Here is a 26,221-nt window from a genome sequence, read left to right as displayed (position 1 = left end):
TCAAATAGTTTTGTCATTGTTGCCAATTTGAAACCAGAGTAATAACTACGTCAGTCCTAGTTTGTGCCTGGTACCAGTGATAAAGACAACCGCAACGCATTCAAACTGTGACGTAGGAAAGACCGCAAAATAACTTTTTAGGCTTCCGAGCCAAGAAAGAAAGATATTGGACCCTATACTCACAGCTGAACTGAGGAGGCACTCGGCTGAACTGGCCGTTTGTCTGTTTAACCGTTTAAACCATAGCTGACACGTTTCCCCGGCACATGGTAAGTAAAGTTATGTTAATATTTAAGACATTATAGTGATGCGTAGCACAAAAGCAGTTCAATAAGTGCCGCTAGAGATGATACAGATGATAGCTGTCGAATATGTGCTAGCGCTATTATGACGTTAGTTTATAGAGACAGATAGCTGTCAACCAGTCACGATTGTTCAGAATGCTTTTCTTACATCAGCGTTACTACTTGTGAAGAGTTTCTTCCCGTGCATTACAGTGTAAGCAAAGCAATTGCTGTTTGGCCAGATATTCACACCCGCTAACTAGCTAGCTAACATACGTATCCGGACAATGTGAAAGGAAATGTAGCGTTAAAGCTAACTGGCTAGCCTTTGGCATGTAAGAAAACTTATAGAAACCTTTGTGTCATACCTTTTTGCCCCAAAACGTTTTATTAACTTCATTCACGGGCAAATAAACTACATCAATCTGTTGCTCGAGGATATCTGGACGCAGGATTATGCTTGCGTGGTTACCACTGGCAACCTCTGTACCACGTGACACAGCGGAAATAGAATCACAGTTCCACAGAATGTCAATGCACAGATCTCCCACGCTCATGTGTGGAAGTGATGAAGAGTCGAAGTGTTACCTAAACTGCTTCTGTCGCTGTTGCAGTGGCATCCTCGGTCCTCAAAACTGATTTTTTTGAGACCCTAGAGGTTTTCAGAGATATCGCCATACACTGTCCTGGCTGTTTCATTTTAAGCATGAACAACTTTTGTCACTTAAACGAAGACAAACAGTTATCATTCAGTATCCAAAACACACCAAAGCGTGTGGTGCAGCTAGTCGGGAAGAATATTATTACATCACTTTATGGTTCCCATGAGGAAGAAGAGCAACACAACCTTTACTTTTCTGAATAAAGAATATCTAATAGGCCTATTCAAGATTCATTTATGTAATTATTATAACGACATGTAGGTTTATTTGTCTATTGAATTTGGATTTTTATTCCACAAGGAGTTTGTTTAGGTGTTAGCAGTGAAATATATAGAAGTCCGTTGTAATAAGAGGGTACCATTGCCTTTCAATACTTAAAACAAAGGCTCTGTTCTATTCATCTGAAAGAGAGAACTGACAGTGAGGCATTAATAGTGATATCTACTCGTGTTTTTTCCAGTGCCACAAAACCAAATGTCTTACCGGTGTAATTACTGTGCATGCTCAGGTGATATTTTTTTTTGTTTAAGAAGCTATATAGTTAGTCAGCAGCCAAGTTTACCCACTTCAAGGTTCTGGGGCTGCATTCCTTCTTGTTTTCATCATGTAGGCCTACTTGTACAGGTATGGGGAAATGCAGGCAATGTACTGCAACACATTTGTGTATTGTTTGTGGGAAAAGGCTATTATTAAAATTGATATAATAATCACAAACCTCTCAGTGGTCAGAGGCTGGTGGATAATTGTAAGTGCAAATAGTTCGTAAAAATAAAAAAAAAAGATGGACCAATTTGGTAACCTTGCAAAGCAGATGGATACGCCTGTTTTCTTGTTTTTCACTGGCGAATCCATCTTGCAAAGCTCCCATGTGAACCATCTGGGCCCGGTTAGAAAGTAACATGACCAATCAGCATCAATGGGCAGTACTTTGGGCGCAGCGCAGTCGTGAGTAAGAAAGCAGCAATAAGAGGCCGCTGCAGTTATGGTGGACGGCATTATATCATGGATGCTGCTAAAGCAGTTTTATCAGAACTTGATGACATTTCTTTGTTAAAAGAAGAACAAAGAACAGCATTTAGTTGTTTTCTTGTCAAAAATGACAAAGTTGTGTACTGACTTGTCTGTAGTTGCCATGGTTCACATTATGCAGTTCTCTATGGAGCTTACTCCAGTAGGGGCGCAGCTCACTAGCAGCCACATCATGTGTTTTGTCACTCTGATTGGCCCGTAAAGATGTGACAGAACGTGCATCTAATCACACTCTTTTTTCAAAGGCTCTGCCCTTTACCAAACGCTGTATATTGAAGGTTTTCCAGATGGATGTGTGAAAAACATCCATCTGGTGTGTCAGGTTACCACTGTGGGCTATGCCTTGTATTCTAATGAGTATTCTGATTTACAGTCATTACAAACACTACACCGTTCTGGGATTCCCTAAATACAGTTTCATTTCTGTAACTGGCCTTATATGGACAGAAGGGAAACTCTCTCGTCACACAGTGTCCATGCAAACAATTGTCTGTTTGAACAGCTATACAAGTTTCAATAAGAACACCATGACCTTTTTGTTGTTAAGTTGGATTTACCTCCTTTTCTTTTTTTAAAGGAGGGACAGAAACAGAGATATTGTGCATTCGTTTTAGTTCAAGGAAACACTTTGAGTTAGCTTTAAAAGCTGGTAATGGTTCTGGAGATTGCTTTTGAGTTTCAAAATTTCTCAGAATGACGAGAACCGATTTGTGTGTGGGGATGTGGTTGTGATCTCAGATCCTGTACTCCCACATTCTGCCCCCAGATTCACAATCAGCAAGGCAGGGTCAAAAATGCACAGTGGGTGTTGATGGGTTTATGTTGGGCCAGACTAAGGCTGTTCTATTATAAAATGTAACTGGTTTTATTTCTATACATAATGGTTTGACGTTTTTCATCCTCCTGAAAATACAGGTTTTTTTTACCTCTATGGTTTAATAGCCATTAAAGTGAACATGCAAATTATTTTGTTGGAGCAGTTTTGAAAAGCCAAACTGCAGTAGAAGTTATCAAATGATCACACTGTTTCTAAGACTTTTTGATATTAAAAAACTGGCCGTTAACCATCCCCATTATCAGTCTGACATTAGGTGCCATCATAAGATTCAAAAGAAAAATTCAGCAATACACAAATAATTATTTCACAAGCTAAATTAAAAAGTAGGGGTGAGTCTTGGGCAATTGGTGATGAGGCTTCACTTTCTGGGTACTTTTCTCAAATGAATCAGGGATATACAAGGAAAATCCTGGGAAATCCTTCTTTACTTTATCTGCAAGTGGTTAAATCCATAAAAAATCCTGTATTTTAGAATTTCACAACAAAGCAATGACAATTTTAGAATCTGTAGCTGTTTGGCACTGAAAAGAAAGTGTTGGTCAACTCTGGACATCCCCTTTACTAAGGAGGCAATGGATGTTTCATCATTCATTATACAGTGTATTTTTGTCATTACTTTTCCTTGACCTTAAGAGTCAGAGGGTCAACAGAAGCTGACAAGATGAATTTAAAAGGTACAGGAAAGACAATCAGAGAGTTTTTTATGGAACCAGTACTGAATGATGTAAACCTGCATGGTTATTAGAAATATTGCCTTATTTGGTTCAGTTAACATTGGCTGAAAGTTAAGTTATATGAGATGTTTTACCCTGTGCTGAGTGCTGCTTGTGACTTGTCTTTTCTTTTGGGGTGCAATTTACTAGAAAATACGTACAAGTCTACATATTTTTGTACTTGATGTTTAATACCAAAATGAACCAGAGTGACTCTGGCACTGCAAAGAATTAAAGGTGAATGAGAAACCTGTACTAAGCGAGAGAAGTGACATGAGTGTACAGTTCAGAATGGGGAATAAACTGGATAAAAAACAGTCAAATACAGACCTCTTCAACCAAACATGATGGCCCCTTGTCTTCTACTGAAATAGTACTGCTCTTCAGGATACCCTTAAAGTGGAAATACAACCCTTCTCTAAAAGCGTGGGACATAGCATAAAATGTAAATAAAGGCAGACTCTGATTTTTTTTTTTTTTTTAAATTAAAACCCCATTCTGATTAAAAAAGCTGATCTTTAAGGGGGGGAGGGTCTATATGCCCATTTCAAATCTGACCAAACATGACCCTTTTCCCAACATTAATACATACATTTTTCTGTTTCAGTATAGTATGATTTTTGTTCCATTGTCAGGCATGGAGTTTTGGGTCTTTTTTATAATGCATTCTGTTTTAATTTTCATTTATAACAACATTTTAAGTTTTTTGATATGGGGTTGTATTTTTTGTATTGTTAGGGCTATGATAAAGCGACTTTAAGAAAATGAATAAAAGGGCATGTCTTCTTCTTTGTGCTATTGTCAAACAGATTTGGAGCTTTGTGTCTTTTTATGGCACATACTGTTTTATTTATTTTGATTTTGAACAACCTCAATTTTTTCGTACATGAGGTTGTATTTGGTACACTGTTAGGGCTATGACAAAGTAATAATAATAAAAGGCCTGTTTGTATGCTTGAAAACATTCTGACTGGAGTCCCAAATTCTTTGCACTCTTTGGGACTGATGTATGTTGTAGCACACTTGTTTGTGTCCTCTTTGAAACAGTCAATACAACAGGGAGTTTTTGAAGACGGACTTGAGCTGACAGCTGAACAGAATGCAGATGTTGTAATTGTACAGTTCGTTTTCTTTTTTCTTTTTTTTTCAAGCAAGAAAAATCCCCTTTTTTTACATTAGGCATATCATATACTCATATACTCACCACAAGAGATTGAACTGTTTCCTGTTTGTAGCTCATTTTATTGAAAGTAAGTCCAGTCCAAAGACTACACTGCATAACTATACCCTTGCAAGTGTGTTTGTATAATTGTTTAACATCTATTGCACTCATAGTAAGTTTATTGCTGGTAATAATGATTAATTACATGTATATATCTAAAAAAAAAAAAAAAACTGAATATTGTTTTCAAAAAAAGATATTTTAATTCAAAAAGTAAAACTTCGACATATTCTCGATTCATCACACACAAAGTGAAATATCTGAAGACGTTTTTGGTTTTAATGTTGCTGATTACAGCTTACAGCTTACAAAAATAAAAAATCAATCATAAATATTAGAACTTCACAAAACACCATTTAACAAAAGGGACTTATAATTCAGACATGTCAACCTTCTTCAAAATGTAGTTGATTTATGCACACAGTACATGGTTGGAGCTGCTTTTGCATTAAGTACTTCATCGATGTGACGTGACATGGAGCCAAGCCCAGGTTGCTCTTGTAGCAGCCTTCAGCTTGTCTGTATTGTTGAGTCTGGTGTGTCTCATCTTCCTCTTGGTAGTATGTCAGCATTGTCACTACCTGGAGCTTGCATGTATGGAGCCTGGGTCTGTTGAAGGTGGCATACTGTTGAGGCTGTGTGGGCCATGTGGTAAGATAGGTAAGATGATGTCTGCGTGTTGGCATGGTGAGTGGTGAGAGCCGGCATTGAGGGGGGTGGCTCTGGGATGCTGGAGAACACTATTCAGCCCTCTGGAGGTGTCGTGGGACTAAATGGACGAAACACTGATGAAAGAGGGTTCCCACTTGACAACCCCTGTGAAGTGTGAGTTTCTTACTACCCATCAGTCTGCACAGTTGACTTGCAAAGGCAAATAGTAATGGATTAGGGATTTCTTCACTGAGCACTGATCCTCTTTAGGGCACAAGTATCTTGTGTTTCATTCAAATAGTTGCCATGTTTTGTGTTATTCCTCACTAGAATAGTGTTTGGAAATAAGATATCTATTTCTAAATTTATTTGAAGACACTGATCATGTTACAGTTTCATGATGCATACAAAGATATTCTTTACTTAGTAGAAGCAATACAGGCTTAATTTCTGTATTGTATATCTTGAATTAAGCAGTTTAACAATACTTATTAGCTGAGTTTAGCTAATGGTAAGTTCAATGAGATATTTCTGACTTGAAGTTAGAGATAAAATTTCTGTGGTTTTAGTTTTTGTTGTGTGTGTGTAGTCATTGCTCACAGGATTGTAAAGTGAGTTCAACCTCACTGTGCACTCTTACAATCTCATAAATAGTATCAGAGAATCGTATTGTTAAATTCTACTATTCACTAGGTTATCTGTGGTTAGCAATGACTGTAATCGGGTCTAAAACAGTTCATTCCACATGCTTCTTAAATAAACAAGAAAGTGTGAACACTTAGATTGAGACACTCCAAGAACAAAGACATGTATTTAAACATGCAAAAAAGCAAGCCGACACCCTTTAGTTCTGTAGAAGCCCACGCGAGCTGTTAAACTGGAAGACTGAAAGGTTAAAAAATTCAAAAACCGTCACACAACTCCTCCCATTCTCCGTCGTCATGCTCTATGGTCAGGCTCTGACTGAGGAAATCCTTATACACTCAGATTCAGAGCAGCTAGCGAGATGGTGAGTGCACTTTACTTCTGTTTTCTCTTCTCTCTATTTGAAAACGCATTTTACTTAACAGCTGTGGCTATGCCTAGTGTTATACCCGTTGTGTTTATGTCAGAAACGAAGGCTGCTTCTCATGCATGAGCAGACCTTTAATGGATAAAAGAAAACATGAAATACCATGAGCTGCAGCTTGTGAATGTTTTGTTTTCGAAGGTAGTTTCAGACAAAATTGTAACAGGAAGAGCGGGGTTTCTATTGCCTTGGCATTGCTTTAGATCAAAGTATAGCTGCAAGTAAACAAAACCCGTATGTTGTCAAAAATATTTTTGGCCTGTCTAATTTCTGCGAACTTCTGCTCCTGAGTTAAAGGCAGCCGCTCACTTTTGTGAGTATAATAACACCCGTGACTAACAGTGTTGTAGCAGTCGAGTCCAGGACTCGGACTCGAGCTTTAACTGCGCCAGGACTCGAGGATGAAGAGGAGGACTCTAGCCTTTTTAGCTGAAGACTATTTTTATTCTGTAATAGTTGTTGTTTTGTGTGAGGAAACCCCCTCAAAACTGATCAGTGTTCACGCAGCGCCCGGTGTGCGTTCACCTGCATGCGCGTTCACGTGACTCTAACCTGCTGTCTGTGAAACAACCGGAGGAGAGAGAGAGAGAGAGAGGAGGCGGGCGAGCCTGGGTGACAGGAGAGGGGCTGGTAGGTTGATAGGTAGCTTAAACCTGCGGCTCTTCTCTGTATTCCCGCGGTAATCTACAAGAAATTTAACCAAAATGCAGCCAGCCTACCTTTGAATCGCTGAAAATCTCCATCAGCAGCTCAGATTCGTCATATTGGCTGCTGTTGCTGCTGTACAGTAATCCTCCTCAGTCTTGGACAGAGTGATAAAAACTCTTAAACTTTGTAGTGATTCCCATTAGTTAAAAAAAATGTCAATCCAGCGATGAAATCTGCGTTAACATCAGCGAGAAAACGCTGATTAGTGGGCTACACGAGGTGGCACATGGTAAAATTATGATGTGTTTAATGACAACTCAGACTTTGGAGTATCGAAGGGAAGACGAAGTTAAGACCTTTTTAATGATGTGTCAAATGTCCCACGGAGAAAATCAGAATTTTAGTTATTAGTGAGAAATCTGAATAAATCCAGTCATTTTAAAGGAGGTATATTTAGTATAAAATAGAGGCAACGCATGAGTGCAGTTAAGAAACATGTCTCAAATTTCCACCCTAAATACACAAATAATCCTGTTTATATATTATAGATGAAGAGTGTAACAGCTCCTGTAGCCCTTTAGAATAAACAGTTGAAGTCATTAGTCATTGATTAATAAAGATGAAGGGAGAATGACACAGGGAGTCACAGTTATGTCAACAAAGAGATTTCTGCTTCTCTATCCATGAATCTTTATTTATATAGAGCCAAATCATTATTAATGTGCCGTAAAGATACTATACAAATGGCCGGCCTGGACCGTTATAAAAATGCCCATCACCTGGCAACATTAAACCAAACAGCAGGGAGACAGAGAACTTCTTTTTCATAGGCAGAAACCTTGAGCAGAACCAGGTCTACCAGTCATCTGCCACGGAAAATATTCAAATGCTTTTTTAAATCAAAGATCAGTCCAACCTGTAAAAGGATTCTGTGGTCAAAGAAGTACAAAAAGTTGCAAGTAAGAGTTCACAACAATGTGATATATGTATACCACTTCTGATGTAATGAACACAGAGCATACAAAACTAAAAATGAAGTACAAAGTCAGCAATATTTTTTCCATTCTTAAATTCTTGATAACACACTTTCATACATTAAGAGATGAAACTCCAACAGTGTGACTTTGACTAAACATATAGCATGTGATAAGTGGTGTGAGACTGACCTCACAGCCAAAGTCAAGGGACGTTTTCATTCTTCGAAACTGTTTTACACATTTCGCCATCTGGGAATTCCCCACACTGATAAAGTAGTCTATTTCTCCAAATATCTATTGATGACTCAGAATAACAGTTATAGTAAGCACTGAGTGAACTCTATACAGAGAGAAACAAAATTATCTTCTCTGCTTTGATATTACTATACTGAAAGTTGGGAGTTTTTAACTGGTTCTGAACAGGCTGATGTTAATTCTGATGTTTTTTTATAACTTATGGAGCAAAACTAGACTGCTAGAGCTAAGAATAACTATCTATATAGTCTTTTTATTCCATAAGGAGTTTGTTTAGGAATTAGCACTGAAGATGAGCACAGCATTTTTTAAAGGGTGATGCATATATTTGACTGAAAGATGACAACAGGGTGAGATTTTTGTCAGAAAACACTACCTAAACATGCACATTAGCAAAGAGATAAGAGGTACAGATTTGCCCTCAGGTGGCAGCAAAATCAACACAAGCCAAAAAGTTCATAGCAAGAGCTTTCAGCTGACCAGTTATGTCCAGCCTTTTTCCACTGGGGGCTACATACAGAACTACACTATATTGCCAGAAGTATCTGCTAACCTGCTTTGTCTCGCATATGAACTTAAGTGACATCCTGTTCTTAATCCATAGGGTTTAATATGACTAGGTCCACCCGTTGCAGCTATGACAGCTTCAACTCTTCTGGGAAGGCTTTCCACAAGGTTTAGGAGTGTGTTTATGAGAATTTTTCACCATTCTTCCAGAAGCGCGTTTGTGAGGTCACACACCGATGTTGGACGTGAAGGCCTGGCTCTCAGTCTCCGATCTAATTCATCCCAAAAGTGTTCTATTGTAACCTTGCAAAGCAGATGGATATGCCCATTTCCTTGTTTTTCACTGGCGAATCCATCTTGTTAAGCTCCCATCTGAACCATTTGGGCCCGGTTAGAAAGTAACATGACCAATCAGCGACGAGGGGCAGTATTTTCAGGCATGGCAGAGTCATGACATAAACAGGCAGCAGCAAGAGGCCGGTGCAATTATGGCGGATGAGCTTGGCATGGATGTTGCTAAAGTGTAAGTATTATCAGAACTTGACAACAATTCTTTGTTAAAAGAAGAACAAAGAACAGCAGTGAGTTGTTTTCTTTTCAAAAACAACAAAAGTCGAGTACTTACATGTCTATAGTTGCCAGGTTTCGCATTATTCCCCATAGCTGCGCACGCGCAGCTCGATAGCTGCTACGTCAGGTGTTTTGTTGCTCTGATTGGCCCGTAGAGATGTGACAGACACAACGTTCATGCAATCACACATGAGTTATTTTCAAAGCCTCTGCCTTTTCTCAAACATTTCCTATTGAAGGTTTCCCAGATGGATGTGTGAAACACATCCATCTGGCGTGTCAGGTTGGTTCTATCGGGTTGAGGTCAGGATTCTGTACAGGCCAGTCAAGTTCATCTACACCAGACTCTCTCATCCATGTCTTTATGGACCTTGCTTTGTGCACTGGTGCACAGTCATGTTGGAACAGGAAGGGGCCATCCCCAAACTCTTCCCACAAAGTTGGGAGCATGCAATTGTCCAAAATCTCTTGGTATGCATTCAGAGTTCCTTTCACTGGAACTAAGGGGCCAAGCCCAGCTCCTGATAAACAACCCCACACCATAATCCCCCCTTCACCAAACTTTACACTTGGCACAATGCAGTCAGACAAGTACCGTTCTCCTGGCAATCGCCAATCCCAGACTTGTCCATCAGATTGCCAAACGGAGAAGTGCAATTCATCACTCCAGAGAATGTGTCTCCACTGCTCTAGAGTCCAGTGGCAGCGTGCTTTACGCCACTGCACCCAGCGGTTTGCATTGCACTTGGTGATGTATGGCTTGGATGCAGCTGCTCAGCCATGGAAACCCATTCCATGAAGCTCTCTACACACTGTTCTTCAGCTAATCTGAAGGCCACATGAAGTTTGGGGGTCTGTAGTGATTAACTCAGCAGAAAGTTGGTGACCTCTGTGCACTATGTGCCTCAGCATTTGCTGTCCCTGCTCCATCATTTTACGTGGCCTACCACTTCGAATTGCCGTCGTTCTCAGTCGCTTCCACTTTGTTACGATACCACTGACAGTTGACTGTGGAATATTTAGGAGTGAGGAAATTTCATGGCTGGACTTGTTGCACAGGTGGCATCCTATCACAGTACCATGCTGGAATTCACTGAGCTCCTGAGAGCGACCCATTCTTTCACAAATGTTAGTAGAAACAGTCTACATGCCTAGGTGCTTGATTTTATACACCTGTGGTCATGGAAGTGATTGGAACATCTGATTTCAATTATTTGGATGGGTGAGTGAATACTTTTGGCAATATATTGTATACTAGGCTGGTGGAGGCACTTTCATGTACCTCAGCTTGAGGATATTAAAGTTAGTAAAACCAATCAAAGTAGATATTTTTAGTGATTGAGTATGCTTAAATGGCTGGTTGATTGCTCACAGGGTAAGAGTTTTGGGGAGGTCAATCAGATTTCAGATGGCCCTGGTCAGCCTCAGGTATCACTGGCTCTGCCCCCAGAATGCTGTCGGTACTGCTATGTATTGCCACAACCCATTAGGCTTTTATAAATCAAGATATTGTTATTATCTTGTTGCCAGTATTTTTCCATTTACAGTTGTCTAAATTTAGTCACGCAAAAAAAAGAGTCAATTCTTCTTGTCAAAATGTTTAGAATGGTAGCAACGTCGTGTGCTGAATCTATGAAGTACAACACAGTCAAGTACAAGCTTCATGTTCTAATGTGGACCATCTTTCATTTTATTTTGAAAATTTGCTGCAGGCCAATCAAAAATAGACCATTAGCTCCTCTGGATAAAGTCCCAAGGTGAAAGAAATGTAACAAAAGATAATGAAATACGAAATTACTAATTAACTGGTTTGTGCCAACAAAAGATTAAAAAAACATAATACATTTAAATCTATGACATGACCAGTCCTTTTGATGAAATGTTGATTAATCTTAGCATATGAATGAATTCAGGATTAAATTGTTATAAAAATCAGTGTCACTGAGTGATGATTTCCTGAAATTAAAGATCAACTGTTGGTAAAGCCCAAGGGGATTCCTTCCCACAGTGGTGATAACAGAAGCTGTTGACACTTGTTTTTCAAGTAGTTTGTGTGTGTGTGTGTGTGTGGGTGTGTGTGTGTGTGTGTGGTGGTGTTTTCCCTTGCACTCCTCTTTGGTTTTATGGCTTATTTCCCTCTTTCAAGTACTTTGATACATCGTTAATTTGTTGTAGGAGCACCAACCTTTCATTACATTAAAACGAGAGCGGGCAATTCATTTCCCAATCAGCATGATGAATGTTTTTTCTCTGGCTGCACCATAGCTTCCAAAAAGAAAGGTGGAGGGAAAGGGAACAGTTAAACAGTAAAGCATATTGTTTTTACTTGGGGTTTTTAGCTAATAGCTCATAAAACATTTTTTGAAATCGGGGTTTTTTTATTGAGAGAACAGAGAAATGTATGCATGAACTGATACTTTTCCCTCTTAAATTCTAAAAAACTAACAACTAAACTAACTTACTGTCCCAAGTGAAGATCTCCTTATGTATTAAAAAGAATATCTCCTTCGTCATGCCACCACAAAATTCACACACTTAAAATGGTAAATCTCTCTGGGACTTTCTGCAGGCTTGGTGCCAGTAAGAAACAACCTAGCATGACTCATTTCAAGTAGGGCATTCCTAATATTAGAGATAAGATGGCTTTGTGTGGATCAAGACTTTTACTGGGAATCTTGTTAAAGTGAAAAAAAATCATTGAAACGTTAAGGGAGAATGTGTATGACAGCCACCTAGTAAGGCAACAAGAACTGCTCCGTTTCTGTACTATGAGTCAAAACATTGTTAAGGTTTAGACGTGTCAAACCTGACAAAATGAAAGATTTACCTGCTAATTTGGACAAAATTAACCACTGGCATTTTTCAATTCGCACAGACAAATGATAGAAATTACAGCTACAAGAGGCCTTTCCAGACTGCTGCTGTGAAAATGGGCTGTTAAAAGATTAAATTCTTGATTGTGATGATTTAAGAATTTCTGTAGTCAGTCAAAACGAATGTCCCCTTTTGTTGCAGTTTGAAATACCACTAATGAAATATTAAATATCTTTTTTCTTGTTTCATTTAGAATTTTGTGCCATCTTAAACTGGGGGTAACTGACTTCCTGTTTGGGTACAGACCTGTTTTTATTTTGAAATAAAACAAGGAATAAGGGTAGATCAAAAATTATGTAATGAACTCAAAAGGATATTTTGGCAGTTTTGACGCAAGGTTTTATAAGGTACTTGGCAACAGTAGTGGCATTAGACTGCAGTGATTTCAGTGAGCATTGCTCCCTTAAGCATGATGCACATTGGGAAGCTAGGCTATATGGCACGACAGGTGGGTGCAGTTGCTCTGCAGAATTTTGTGAGTTTAAGGTAAAAATGTGCCCAAAAACCAATGCTGACTCAACTGTACTCACTACAAAAAATTGGACAACTTAAAAATTGCTTAGATTGGTAACAAACAATTGAATTAAGTTCATTCAGCTCACATTAAAAAAGTTTCAAGAAGGTAACCTGAGTTGTAACTTTTTTTACTACAGTTTTCATTTTACAGTGTACACTATATCAAGCATTTTTGAAGTGTTTTGTTTTTCACCCAGAAAGCCTCTGAGGTTGGCACTATTTTACAATGCAAGCTTCAGCTACTGGATACATGATAAAGCCACAGCCATATACCTACCTCAAGGACAAATTTTCAGTCAGCTCTTATGGTCAGGGTTGGTAACTCTCAGTAGGGAGTGATGCAGGCTACAGGTGTCTGCGAGCTGCTATCTTTGATCAAAAATTACCTTAAAAAGTGTTGATTAGTCCCACTCATGTCAACAGTAGCTGTGTACATGGGTATGGGCTCACAGTTTATGCACCTACACTTGCAGGTAGCTCAACATCTCTCCTGCTAACCAGTCTCCGCTAAAGTTTCTCTCCTCTTTCTTCCCGCTGAGTCTCCATCTGCAGAAGTTGTTCCTCTGTGTACTCCAGGTCATAGAAATATCCTCTCTTAACCACCATGAATGGCATGTCATCTTTACTCCAGTGAAAAATTGCTCAATTTAGTTTTGTTTTAGTTCATTTCGTTACTTCTGACAAAGCCTGCAGACCTGAACAGCTGTTCAGATATGCCGAAGTGGAGCAGGTAGCATACAATTGAGTCAGTTGTTAATTTGCCCAGGATTGCCAATTTTGGGCACATTTTTGCTAAAAAATAATCTTAATTAGCTGGAATTAATTCATTAACACTGACAGTCCTAGAAAAATGGCATAAGTTGTCCCTTCCCTTCAGGATGACTTCTGTTGTGCACTGATTTAAAAGACATAAAATTAAATTAAAGGATGTAAAAAGGTCTCATTAGAAAGTGCTTGAATCTATCATTTCCCTTTTAATCACTTTTTTCTGTCATAAACTAAACTCAGCTGTTTGCATTTTTCATAGCTGTTTTGTTGGTCAGTGTATTTAATTTTTGTCCACTTTTTGTAGGTATATATTTAGTTTGACCATGTTTTAGGAGCCATTAAGTAAGTTAACACTGTTTAAATGTGCTCAGGATAATAAGTGACTTGGCTAAACTTATATGCTTTTTCATCAACAGGCATCTCTTTGGAGCAAACGACAGAGCTTCTTGTGAGTATATCAGCTGTTTTATTATTATAACAGTAAGCCATGCTGATTCACTTTCGACTTTCCGAAAATTTTTAAGAGAGTGATGTCATCATCCAAGAACTTGGCCTTTACAAAAAGCAGTATCAGAATTTTTTTTCATTTGGGCGTGGTGACAAGGACAGTTTCTGTTAAACAGACAATAATGAAGTCATCAGAACATGTTAACTGTGGAAGACTGCAGGTTCATTCTTAAAAGGTTCTGAAGACTGACCTAAAAACACTCACCTGAACTACTGTTATGAAGCTACATGCAAAGAGAAAGCGAAACTACTTCATACAGCAGAACAGAGAGGCTATTGTGTTGTGGTGTGAAGCTCTACATGAATCGTGTCATAAAGTGTGTATCCATGTGTTTAATTTAACCCTGTAAAAAAATCATTTTAGTGTCATAAAAGGATGATAGTTGGAGTTATGGCGATGAGTTCAGTGATAATCAGTTTACAGCGGCTGAATCCAGCTGACTCACAGGATCCTGGGCGTTAGCCAGGGGAATTTCTTTTGTACTACTCATGCTGTGGTTTTTATGATAAAAAGGTTGCCATGGTAACCATGTAAGCAATCTCTTCTTCTAGTCTTCCAAGAAACCAAAGACTTTCCCTCGTGCCTGTGTTTGTTTTGACCATGATGAGCAACGTTCCTGTCACAGGTGAGTGTATGTTGTCAGTGCATAATCAAAACACCTTGATTTGTGAGCACACCGAAACTAGTTATTAACTTTAGAGAGCTGAGTTACATTAATGAGTTGAGTTTGAGTTACATTAATCATGTTTTTGAAATACAAACATCTGTGCCCCAAATTAACACTGGAATTGTGTTTTTATCTTTAACCGCTTTTTGGAAAATTACGCTGAAAGTGACTGAAGTGAAATCTTACAACTAACACCGTAGACAGGGTTAATTGAAGCATCAATAATGTTGGCTGTAAGACTTGGCAGAAAAGTAATTTTGAACACAATTAGGTTCACAGTTTAGGTGGATAATATTTATGGATCTAAGATAGATACATATTTACATGAAAACAGATGAATATTATGCATATATGAATTTTACTTTTTTACTGAGGAAATATGTCTAAGTATAAATAACAGGGAGAAAATACTCAGGAATCAAGATGATATATTAATATGTATCTTAAAATGTGCCTTAAAAACGTATTCTTGTCATTATCATGTTATTATGTATGATTATTTCGTTTTTTGTATATTATACATGTTTTATTTTATACTGTGTATATTATTACTAATAGTTATATCAAATCAATATTGTTTTCACAAGTTGATGTAAAATTATACATATATAAATACACTTTATAGTATACGTGTATAACTGTGTTAATTTTGGTAGCTATTTTTAATTTTAGTCTTAGTCTTCAGACAAAATGTCTTTTAGCTTTAGTCACATTTTAGTCATTTCTAAGACATTTTAGTTTTAGTTTTAGTTGACAAAAACTCAAGACATTTTAGTCTAGTTTTAGTCCATAAAAAGTCCTCACATTTTAGTCTTTACTTTTAGTCCAAGCATTTATTTTCTTTCCTGAATTTCCACTCTGCCAAACCTGGGGTCTACAGCTGAGAGACAGAAGAGATACAGATACATTGTTTTTTTTTGACAGATTTACCACCATTAGAGAAATATCATGGACTTTTAATGTCCGACGAATACTACATTACATTTTAGCCTAGTTTTAGTCATGGAAAAAAAGACATATTCAGGACGCTTTTACCAGCTGGTTTTAATAATGTTAACACACAGAAGACAACCTTAAACAAAGATCACACTGATTTATCTTTACCTGCAAAATACTGTAACATGAATCAAATTTGTGGGCTTAATCCAGCCAAAGTCTCAAAAACTTGCCATTGAAAAATGACATAGATTCATAAAGTCTTAAATCTAAAGCTTTAGTTGCTGACAGAGTTGTAAGGGCACAGTTCTTTGGAATGAAACAGATGATGGATTTTGTGATTCCAATACTGTTCGCAGTGACGGATCAGGGTCATAGAGGTCCTGGCATTTGCAACAGACCATTCGTATTTTGCAGAATTCAACAAAACTGTTAACACAAAAAGACAAAATGCCAAAGGAAGAGAACATAAATCTCTTGGAAGTATAGTCACTACAGCGTCTGATGTTTGCCGTCAAGGATTAAAGCATTAAATTTAATGCAACTGGAGAGAACACAAGGAGACACACTATATTAGTGTCCCATAAAGAGAAACATTCAGCACAAAGACAAGGGTACAACAGTCGTTTTTCAACCAGAAGGTTTTGTTTTTTTAGGTCAGTGGATAATAATACAACCGATTAACAACCAAGCCATCAAAACATATATCAAAAAGTCAATGCAAGGCCACAGAACATGGACCAGAAGGACACCAGAATATGAAAAATCACTTCTCAGGCACAGTGTGTATTATTGTAGTCTTTTTGGAAAGCACCAGACACACTACAGGAAACAGAATGTGATTCTCACATAATCTGCAGCAGCTACCCTGGCCACAACAATTTATCTTATTTCCCACCCCTGACTTTGATCATTTAGTGCCCTGAGTCTGCATCTTTCTGCCTGAGGATGCTCTGTGAACTTTGGATTTCAGTCCAAGCTTTAAACTTTTTGATGTTTTTACTGGAGGTTGATGGGAGGAAATACTTTAAATAAAACTAGTTGGGTCTAAATTTTTTTAGCATTGTCTGTACATTTTTAAAAATAAAACTACCTAACTAACTATAACTATTTTAAAAAAATAGTATTTTTTGATATTTTTATATTATGTGTTTATTTTTTTCAATTATCATTGGAATGACGAGCCATTCTGAGGGGGTTAAATGGTTCATAGTTGGGTAGCCCTCTTGGCATTAGCCCAAATTCCAGATGGCCAGTCCATCATTTTTGTTCATTTGGCTGGCTGATTGCTAAAGCAATGCTGTGCATCATTCAGCAGTTGTTGGCTGTTGTTAATATTAATAAATATAACTTTATTTGTATAGCACTTTTAAAAACATGGGTTTACAAAGTGCTTTGACATGCGCAGAAGCAAGCAGAAGAACAAAGCAACAAACAAAAGACAAGAAGACAGAACGTGGCATGCAGACAGCAACAGTAGAATCCAAACACTTAAAGAAACTAACCAAAAATATGGATGGTAATAATTCAACAACATCAATATACATCAAAACCTTGACGTCATGTGATGCCATGCAAACTAAGACATCACAGATATCAATCAGAGTGCAGACATGAAACCATACTACACAACTAAGACATCATGAACATCATCAGGATGCAGGCAAGACACAGACATTAAGTACCATAAAACGATAGGAGCCCAGGCAATGCAGGAATACCAGCTGCACAGGCTGAGACCGAGAGGACTAAAATTAAATCGTGAGAAATTAAAAGAGAAACAAGGAGGAGTAAAAACAAAATAGGAGATAAATGAGAAAAAAGCAGTAAAATGTAGATAAGAGGGCAAAACAGATAGTAAAGCAAGGTAAAACAAGCTCTAAAACTGTAAAAGCAGTAAAAGTGATAAATATTATAACAGAGGTAAACAAACGGGAGGCAATGAAGACATAAAAGCAAAAAAGTTAGGAAGACAATAACGATTTAAAACAGCCCAGGAGCAAGGAGATAAAATGAGGTTGACAGAGAGTAAAGGTGAGATTATGAGAAATTAAACTAAACTAGGTAAGAATCTGTGAGAAGATAAAAACCAAATGAGAAGAGGACGACATCACATAAAAGCAAGTCTATAAAAATGAGTTTTAAGAAGTGATTTAAAAGATGTTAATGATTCTGCATGCCTTATCTCCTCGGGCAGATCGTTCCAAAGTTGAGGGGCCCTGATGGAAAAGGCCCTGTCACCCTTAGATTTAAGTCTCGAATTTGGAACGACCAAAGGCTCCTTATTTAAAGAGAGGGACCTGGATGCATCGGAGGACCTCCACTTCACACTGGAAGTCAGACGAGCGCTGACCTTTCTCATCTTCTAATACCAGAAGTCACTTGAACTGAATGGCTTCTTCGTTGTTTTCTTCGTGCATCGCTGCCATATCAATATAGGCAAGTTTGTCACATAAGAAAATATAAGTAGATGGAAAATCCTTGTCTACCGTATTGAACGACGTAGCGACTTGCCTCTGGAAACGTTGCAGCGACGCTGACGTCCGGCTAACCAGTCTCCCGTCTCATACTGTCTGTGCTCAGTGATACGTGAATTTGGATCGTAAATCAATTCATTGAAATAAATGTAACATTATCGCTGTGCTTGTTAACCCAAAAACTCGTAAATTTTTCGTCTACTTGTATTTCCTTTATTGGTGGACTTGCCTCTATTAATATGGCGGTGACACTCAGAGAAAACAACGAAGAAGACATTCAGTTCAAGAGCAACTTCCGGTAATAGAAGACGAGATTTGGTGGTGCTCGTCCGACTTCCAGGGTGAAGTGGAGGTCCTCGGATGCATCCAGGTACTCTTGTATTTAAAGGGGACGTAGTGAAAAATCAAGTTTCTTTTATTCTTGTACATACAGAGCATCTACTGCCTGGCAAAATGAGAAATATGGCAACTCAGCCTTTTTTTGTGGTCCTCCTAGGCCTGAAAAACTGAAATCTCATAGTTACAAAATTCACACATTGCAGATGCTAAGCGTATATAAGCCCATGATGTGCTGGACTCTTAAGTAATTGGTATCCTGATAAAATGTAAACTATTGTAGTTACTCTTTAAATTTATTTGAGCAAAAACAGCTGTTTTTTAATTGGGTTTAATATTATTGTACTTTTTCCCCTGTTAATCACAACCATTCAAAAACACCAATTTACCAAAATCGAAAATAAAAATTGAAACCTTTGGCACATGTGGAAGTCTGCTTTCATTGTCTGCTAAGAGTAAATCAAAAAGCACTTTTAAACATATCTTGACCTTTAGAATATGTTAAACATGAAAATGTCACTATTGTGTGTATTCTTAACACATTCAGAAAGCAAAACAAGCTAAAGAGGAACTGAGAATGGACTTCTGCGTCATTGAGTTTCATTAACCCCTGACCTTTAAGCTTGCACAGTAAAACACATTTTCAAGACACACAGTTACAGAGCAATATGAGTTTATTTTTTAAAGTAACCCTTCAGTTTAATTTTCTTTTCAGTCACACCATGTAAAAAAGTTTCTAACTCTTTATCATTGCTTGTCTGTCTTTTCATCTGAAGGAGGTGCTGAGATTCAGCTCAAAGGGGAGGTCGATGGAAATGTGTCCTTTCTCTGCCCAGTTGATCTAAGGCGTCCAGTTGAGTTCCTCTATTTCCAAAGGCAAAATCCGCTAACCTATATTAATGGCTTTCATGCAAGAAAACCCTTGCAAAACCCATGGGAAAACACAAGAATGGATAAGGACAATATGACCGTGCACATGTATAACTTGAATGTCTCTCATCAAGGAGTTTATGAATGTTTCGTTGAATACAATGACCGTCATCACACAGATAAAACCTACGTCCTCAGCATCACAGGTACGAGTGTTCAAAAGTTTATTAATTATTTAGGTTTGTGGTTGTTGGGAATTTTGGTTTTCGAAATCCACTAACAAACCATAGCATTCATACAATATTAGCAATAAGATGCTTGGCTTTTCTAGGTAAGAAAGTTTACCTTTTAGGATAAAGTATGTGTGAATAGCATTGATTTACCCTTTTTATCTATCCTTATCATATCTACCTCAACTCCCCACACTTATCATACAGGTGCAATATGAAATATATATGTGTAACTTTCTAACTTTAAAGCAACACATCAAATTAGAGTATGTAAATCTTTCATGTTGTTTAAATAGGAATATATCTATCCACAGTCCCATTTAATGATAAAAGAAAAATGAAATATTTGCATGCAAGAAACAAGCACACAAGTACAGTTGACTGAAGTACCCCCCTCAAGATAGGCAATCATGATTAAGCTTTTGGGGTGAAAGTTGGGATGGTAAATCGGCACTTGGTACCTCCTGTGGGCCCTCACCAAGTGTGATTTATTGATATCAGTGCATGTGTGTTGGATCAGTAGCATAGGTGCGAGTATCCTTACTAACAATTACCTAATTTTGAAGCTGAAAAATGTGTCGAGCTGTTTTTGGTACTAACGTTCAAATTTGTTTTTCATGCTAATTTTAGACCCCTTTTCATCACTGTTTCAGCCCATTTTGCCACATTTTCCACTTTTAACCTATTTTCTACCTCTCATAACCAATTTTGCCACTTTAAACCTATACTTTGCTACGTTTTAGCTGTTTTCACCATTTTAGACACAAATAAAAAAATATATAAATTGAGTATTTATATTTATCTAAATGTTTTGGAAGTGGACATTTTTGTCTTTGATGACCTTAGAGCACTGATTCTCAACTGATTGAGTGTCAGGATCCACCACCACCTCAAGCACAAACTGCAACCCAAATTTCTTAAATGTTTTAATCATAGGCAAATGTTTACATTGACAGAACACAGAGATGAAGACATGTCTTAAAAAAAAGCACATCATAGATTTTAGCAGCAAATTTTTTTCTAAGCACACATCTGCAACCTACTAAAAAAGGCTTTGCACCCCATTTTTAGGATGAGTTAAAAAAAACCTAGGCCTCAAAGGGTCAGTTTTACACAATGTAATAAAGACCAATTACAAAAAAAATGCAGTTGTAAACTTATTGAGACAAAACAGCTTACAAAAAATGACTTTTTTCACTTTGAATCTTAAATCACGTGTTATTTTACTGTAAATCATGTACAGTATCTTTAACTTTGAATCAGGCAGTTTTGACCCTCAGTTATGTATTTTTACATTTACATCTTTTTGTCATACTTAGATATTTCCTATGCATGATGCTGTAACGTAATACACTATTTTAAGAACACTCTGCTTTGTCTCTCCACTTTTGTCTTCTAGCAAACTACAGGAAACCTGCAATCACAATACTCAGCTGTAATGAAAACCATTGCCTTATGACATGTTCCTCACATGGAGGTTACCCAAGATCCAAGATTACATGGAACATACCGGAGACTCAGATGATGAAAGAAGTGAACCGCAGTAAACTAGTTGAAGATCCAGACACTTTGACATACAACATCTCTAGTATCATCCAATTCAACTGCTCACTAGGAGAAATAGAGATGATAAGCTGCTCTGTTGGGGGGGTGGACTCCGAGAGGCTTTCTGTTTGTAAGTACCAAACTTCCAAATTGAATGTACTGGCTCTTACGGTTTCAACATAAAAATAAATCTAGTTTTTTGTTTTCAACTTCTGGGCAAGTTTAGGGAAGTGTGAATGGTGGGTAATCCCCCAGCACAGTTCAGTCTTTTATGGCTAGTGTTTAGGGAAAGCATGAGGGAATTTTTACATCCTTTTATACCCAGTAAATTTTCACAGTTTGACTTTTAAACTGAGTTTAGAATGTGGTTTATGTGGTCAGGGACTTTGTAGGTTTGATGGGAAAATATGATCTGAGAATTAAAGAATTATCTCAAGAATTGTTTAACAGAAAGCTAAAACAGAAATTGTACCATACTGATGTTTATGTTTCACATATTCATCTCAGTTTAGCTCTGCAAGCTAACAATTCTATTTAGTCATAAATACGATAAACTATTCTAAAAAAATTAAGAACCTTGTCATAGTGTTGTTAATGAACTGTTGTCATTTCATGGAAGAATTTCCAACGCTGAGAAGAAAAAAGCTGTTTTAAAAGTGTTGATGCCTTCTGGTTTCACCAGAGCAGATGCAAGCTACAGGCAAAGCATTTTGGGAGTGTTTGCAGCATGAAAGCCAGAAAGTTTTGCTTCATTTTAATACTATATCTCCCACAATATGTGACACGAAAATGTTGGTTTCCTGTTTAGTAAATATCTATTTAGTTTTTATTGAAATGATTCCTCAATTCAAAATATATGCGCCGTGGGCAAAGCACCACAGCCCACATTTGGCATTTTGGGTGGATTCAGTAGGGCCATACTGTTAAGCCTCCTGGCAAACAGTTACAACACACCCACTCCCCAATCAGATTAGCCAAAAACCTGATTATGAATAACAAAAAAATCAAAGTGAGATGTGCACATCTCTCAATGGGTGCTGGATCTCAAATGAGTTCTCTGAGAAAGAGCATATTGGCTCAAAAACATCACTTGGGGCTAATAAATCTTTGAACAAGAGCTTTCTTGTGTGTGGACCTTTTGGATACCTAATTATGAATAACTAATAGCCTCAATATTTATCAAACAAGGATAGATTATAGGGAAAAAACAACCTTGTACAGTGCTGCATACCAATAAAGACACAAGCTATTTTGAGCAAATTTTTTAACCACCACAGAAGCTAATTATTACTAAGAGAACAAAGTATGCAGCATACTTAGTACAATATTATTGTAACGTCCCAGTCTAGGGAAACCTGGACATAACACAATGTTGTTCCACTCCCAAGGAAGCCAGGTACAAGTAAAGCAAAGTTAAGCAGCAGTTTAATTGGACTGATAAGAGTAACAAACAAATTAACAAAAGTGGTTACTCACTGCTGCAAAGAGCTTAAAGTTTAACACAAATCTTCACAAATTTACAATTTAACAATCACAATCTAATCACCAAGTTACCAAAGCTAATTTCAAAGTCTAAATAATCAAGTCACACAATTTACAAAGTCACAAAAGCTAGAGTTTCAGGTCACAGAGCTGCTGGCTTCTTTGGAAGTGGCTGGTGAAGGGGAGAGCAAACAGCAGCAGCTGACATTTAAAGGCTGGGGGAGTGGTCATATCCAATCAGCAGCAGCACCTTCTTCTTCAATGACCAATCAGCTACAAGATCAAGACACAAAGAAAGCTCCTTGCAGGAGCTTAATTTGGAAACAGGGACACAGCCTTTCCCAACCTCCTGGGGCCCACCAAAATCCTTACACAACCATAACATGAGACCAAAACTTTTACCTTTTATTTATCATATGTTTGCCTCATAAACAGGGGATTTAAATTCAAATTATTTGCTTTTAAATATATTAACATTACTCAGAGAGTGTTTGTGGTGTCACAATACTATTAATGAGCCACTGCCATGTTTTTTGTTTCAGTCAGACATCTGTAAAGTCATTTACATTTTCTTTTGGGATATTTATCACTGCAAACATATCTTGTGGCACAGCAAACTATGTCCTAGTAGTATTAATATCTCCTAAGACACTCAGAAATTCATTGAATCAGGAAGCCAGAGTTAACCAGAGTGTCACCAGTTAATCCAACACCAGTTAAACTGTGACACCTGCTGTATACATTCTACAAAAATACAACAAAAGACTAGATGACATGAGTTGAAACTTCTGGCTGTGTTTTATTAGTTCTGGGATTTAAAAATGACATATAATCAAGTATTTTATGATCATTTGAAATATGATTTAAGGTTTTTTTTTTTGTTTGTTTGTTTTTTTGGTGATTGTAAATGACCTCTCACAGCCCAACTACAGCACACACTTTGGGAAGCACTGGTATAATGCATCAAACCAACACAATCTGTGTGGTATTACAATTTTAAAAAAATGTGTAAAGTAATTACGTAATTTATAATTACATTTTATGTTGTATGCTGTTTTAAAAATGTGTTATATATATTAACACATTGTCCTCCTTTTTGTGTTTTTTTTCCTCTCTAAAGGTGCACCCAAGGATCCACCTGGTTCTTCACAAAACAACATTCCTGTTATAATTGCAGTAGCAGCCATCGTTGTAGTGTCATGCATTATCATGGCTGCAGTGTATAGGATGTGGAAGGCCAAGAAAAGGCGGGAAGGTAAGGCTGTAGATATACATGTGCCTGCACATCTTACTGTGAGAATACAAATTTTCCATTGTGAATGACAGCTGTGTCTCTGTTTGCTTCCAGCAGCAGCAAATGTGAATGTGGAGTACAAGTTGGTGAATGGAAATGAGTAAGTTGAACAAATGCTATGAAGACATGGTGTAAACCATCAGTTCCCAACCTGGGGTCAGGGCTCCCCTGGAAGGGGGGGGGGGGTGTCAGTGAAAACAGTTAATGTTGATGTAAATCTTCCACAGCTATACATAATTTTTTATGGCTCCTGGTGGCCTTGCTGTATTTTAGACACAAGCTGGGGGGACTCCAAGGAAGAATGCTGAGAACCACTAGTGTAAACCATCATTTTTGACTTGACCTATGGCCAGTCTCGTTGACCTTAGTAATGGGTACTTGAGCTGGAGTTTTGAAGCCAGAAACTACTGGGTGGAAACTGGTTTCCATACTGGAAATATTGCAAAGAGGTAAAGATGAGTTGACTCTTTAGCCTCCTAACTAATGGCTGAAACGCCCCACTGCTTGGTCAGATCAGGATCCTCCCTTTTTAAAAAATCAGATTTAGATTCAGATTCAGGCAAATGTATTTACCCAAAAAGGTAACTCAGTTTTTTGTTTTTGTGTTTTTTTTGTCTACCCAGACCACACATACATTTACAAAAAATATCAATCTAAGTCTTAGCCTTGTTAATGGTCAAAATTGATCAGGTTTTAGATAAAAAGAATTGTGTTACAATTTGTATCAGTAAAAAAGTTATTGACAAAACAGTTTATTAGTCTTTACTTGGCTGTAACATGTTTATATCTCTGTCAAATGTTAACATGGGTGTTATTGGGACTTCCAGGATTTGCATACAGCTTTAAGTGGACACTTGAAGAACTGCATTTTCTTCTGTGCTTACTCCTGCATTGGTGTCATTCTTCAGTGCTAGCTTGTTGTTGAAAAAGATGTCCTTGTAGCTTGTTATCTACATTATATTTTGTGCAATTAAAGAAAACACTGTCTTACAGCTGTCTCAATCTCTCCTTCCTCTCCTGTCTTCTTTATGTCCTTTTTCAGACAGGAAAATGCCCTCAGAGAAGGAGAAGGGGCATGTTGAGTGTTGTGTGGTTGAACGAGCTACTCCGATGCTTCATCAGTAATGTTCTAGAATCTAGGACTGAACTGTTCGTCACTCGAGTGTACATTACATGTGTGACTTAAAACTGACCAGTTACTAGGGATCACATGCTGCAAGGATTTCCCTGGACATCTTGTTAGTCTTTGAGGAAGTGTTAAAAATAGTATCCTTTAAATGGTAACATGCACTGAGTACTTTCTGAGGAAAAACTCCTGACTTCCTAAAAGGAAAGGTCTTCTCACAGGGTTTGTTTGAGAATGTTGCATGCTGGAGATCAGTCTTGGAGAAACACATTAAGCAGTGAAATTAACAGGCAGGAATACTTTGCTTCACATGTGATGAAATACATATTTCACCAGTTAAATGATGTCTGTTACACATTTTACAAGTCTCATCATGGACTGTGTTTCATCATCAGAAATGACAATGCATTTCTATCATTTCTCATGCTTTGTTTCTCCTATATGACAGCACAGATATGTATGACGTCAGGGTTAAACTGTGATAATTTTTTTTACATGTTGTATTTAAGGCTATAATAAGAGTGACAATGTTCATTCAAACTGATCATGGTACTGTAGAGCCTCAGAGCGCGCTCAGGGTTGTTGTACTATTATCAAAAACTTGGAAGAATGTAAGAATATTGTACTTTATCAATGAACATGAATGTTTTCTATATTTATATTGTGGTTATATTGTAATTTCAATGTTTCAACTGTAAGGTGCAATATGAGAACTGGCCATTTGTTCACATGTACAGTGCAATATTAACCCCCCAAAATTATTTTTTTCTTAAATAATTAGAATTTGTTTTCCACATGCTTAGTATTACTGTGTTCCTCAAAGCTGTGCCATATTTTCACAGGTGGCTGTTCTCATGTAAAAAAAAGTATATAATTTGTTATTCATTTGATACCTCCTTTTCTCCTTTTAATGTGATTCCCCACCAACTATTTATCATATTTTCAAAGAAACTTTATTTTTCTTATATCTTTAAGACAGAAAAAAACTACAGGTTTTGTCTTTTTCTCTTACCAGATCTGTATTAGACACTTTTTGTGAATACTTTTTTTACTCTGTTTTGCTGTTTAGTTTCACCATCTCAGTCTTTCTGTATCACTGTTTGTAACTGATATTAAAATGTACCGTCAATTAGACCTGTAAAGTTTGATCTGTATTTTTGCACGGAG

General features: G+C 37.5%; 2 protein-coding genes across 7 annotated transcripts in view; one reads left to right on the top strand and one right to left on the bottom strand.

Moving 5' to 3' along the window:
- The window catches only part of LOC121519720 (cytoplasmic dynein 2 heavy chain 1), a 165,317-nt gene extending 164,563 nt beyond the window's left edge, over positions 1–754 (bottom strand). For all 4 annotated transcript variants that reach the window (XM_041802555.1, XM_041802574.1, XM_041802583.1 and 1 more), the window contains exon 1: positions 653–754. The gene's annotated coding sequence lies outside the window, so the exon portion shown is untranslated. The remainder of the gene's footprint in view (positions 1–652) is intronic.
- On the top strand, positions 157–26,221 carry LOC121519740 (T-lymphocyte activation antigen CD80). Of its 3 annotated transcripts, none has more exons than XM_041802606.1 (8): positions 157–269; positions 14,000–14,031; positions 14,643–14,716; positions 19,284–19,583; positions 21,007–21,282; positions 23,755–23,889; positions 23,983–24,028; positions 24,971–26,221. In XM_041802606.1, exons 1-8 carry the CDS (start codon positions 267–269, stop codon positions 25,008–25,010), a joined length of 906 nt encoding a protein of 301 aa, XP_041658540.1. In that variant the 5' UTR covers positions 157–266; the 3' UTR covers positions 25,011–26,221. The 3 variants fall into 3 exon arrangements, with proteins under 3 accessions (XP_041658540.1, XP_041658549.1, XP_041658530.1); XM_041802615.1 differs by lacking the exon at positions 157–269 and adding an exon at positions 6,357–6,408 and having other exon boundaries at positions 23,986–24,028; XM_041802596.1 differs by lacking the exon at positions 157–269 and adding an exon at positions 6,357–6,408.

The sequence above is a fragment of the Cheilinus undulatus genome, linkage group 2 (genome assembly GCF_018320785.1).
Source record: "Cheilinus undulatus linkage group 2, ASM1832078v1, whole genome shotgun sequence".
NCBI classification, from domain to species: Eukaryota; Metazoa; Chordata; class Actinopteri; order Labriformes; family Labridae; genus Cheilinus; species Cheilinus undulatus.
This window is presented reverse-complemented; position numbering and strand designations above follow the sequence as displayed.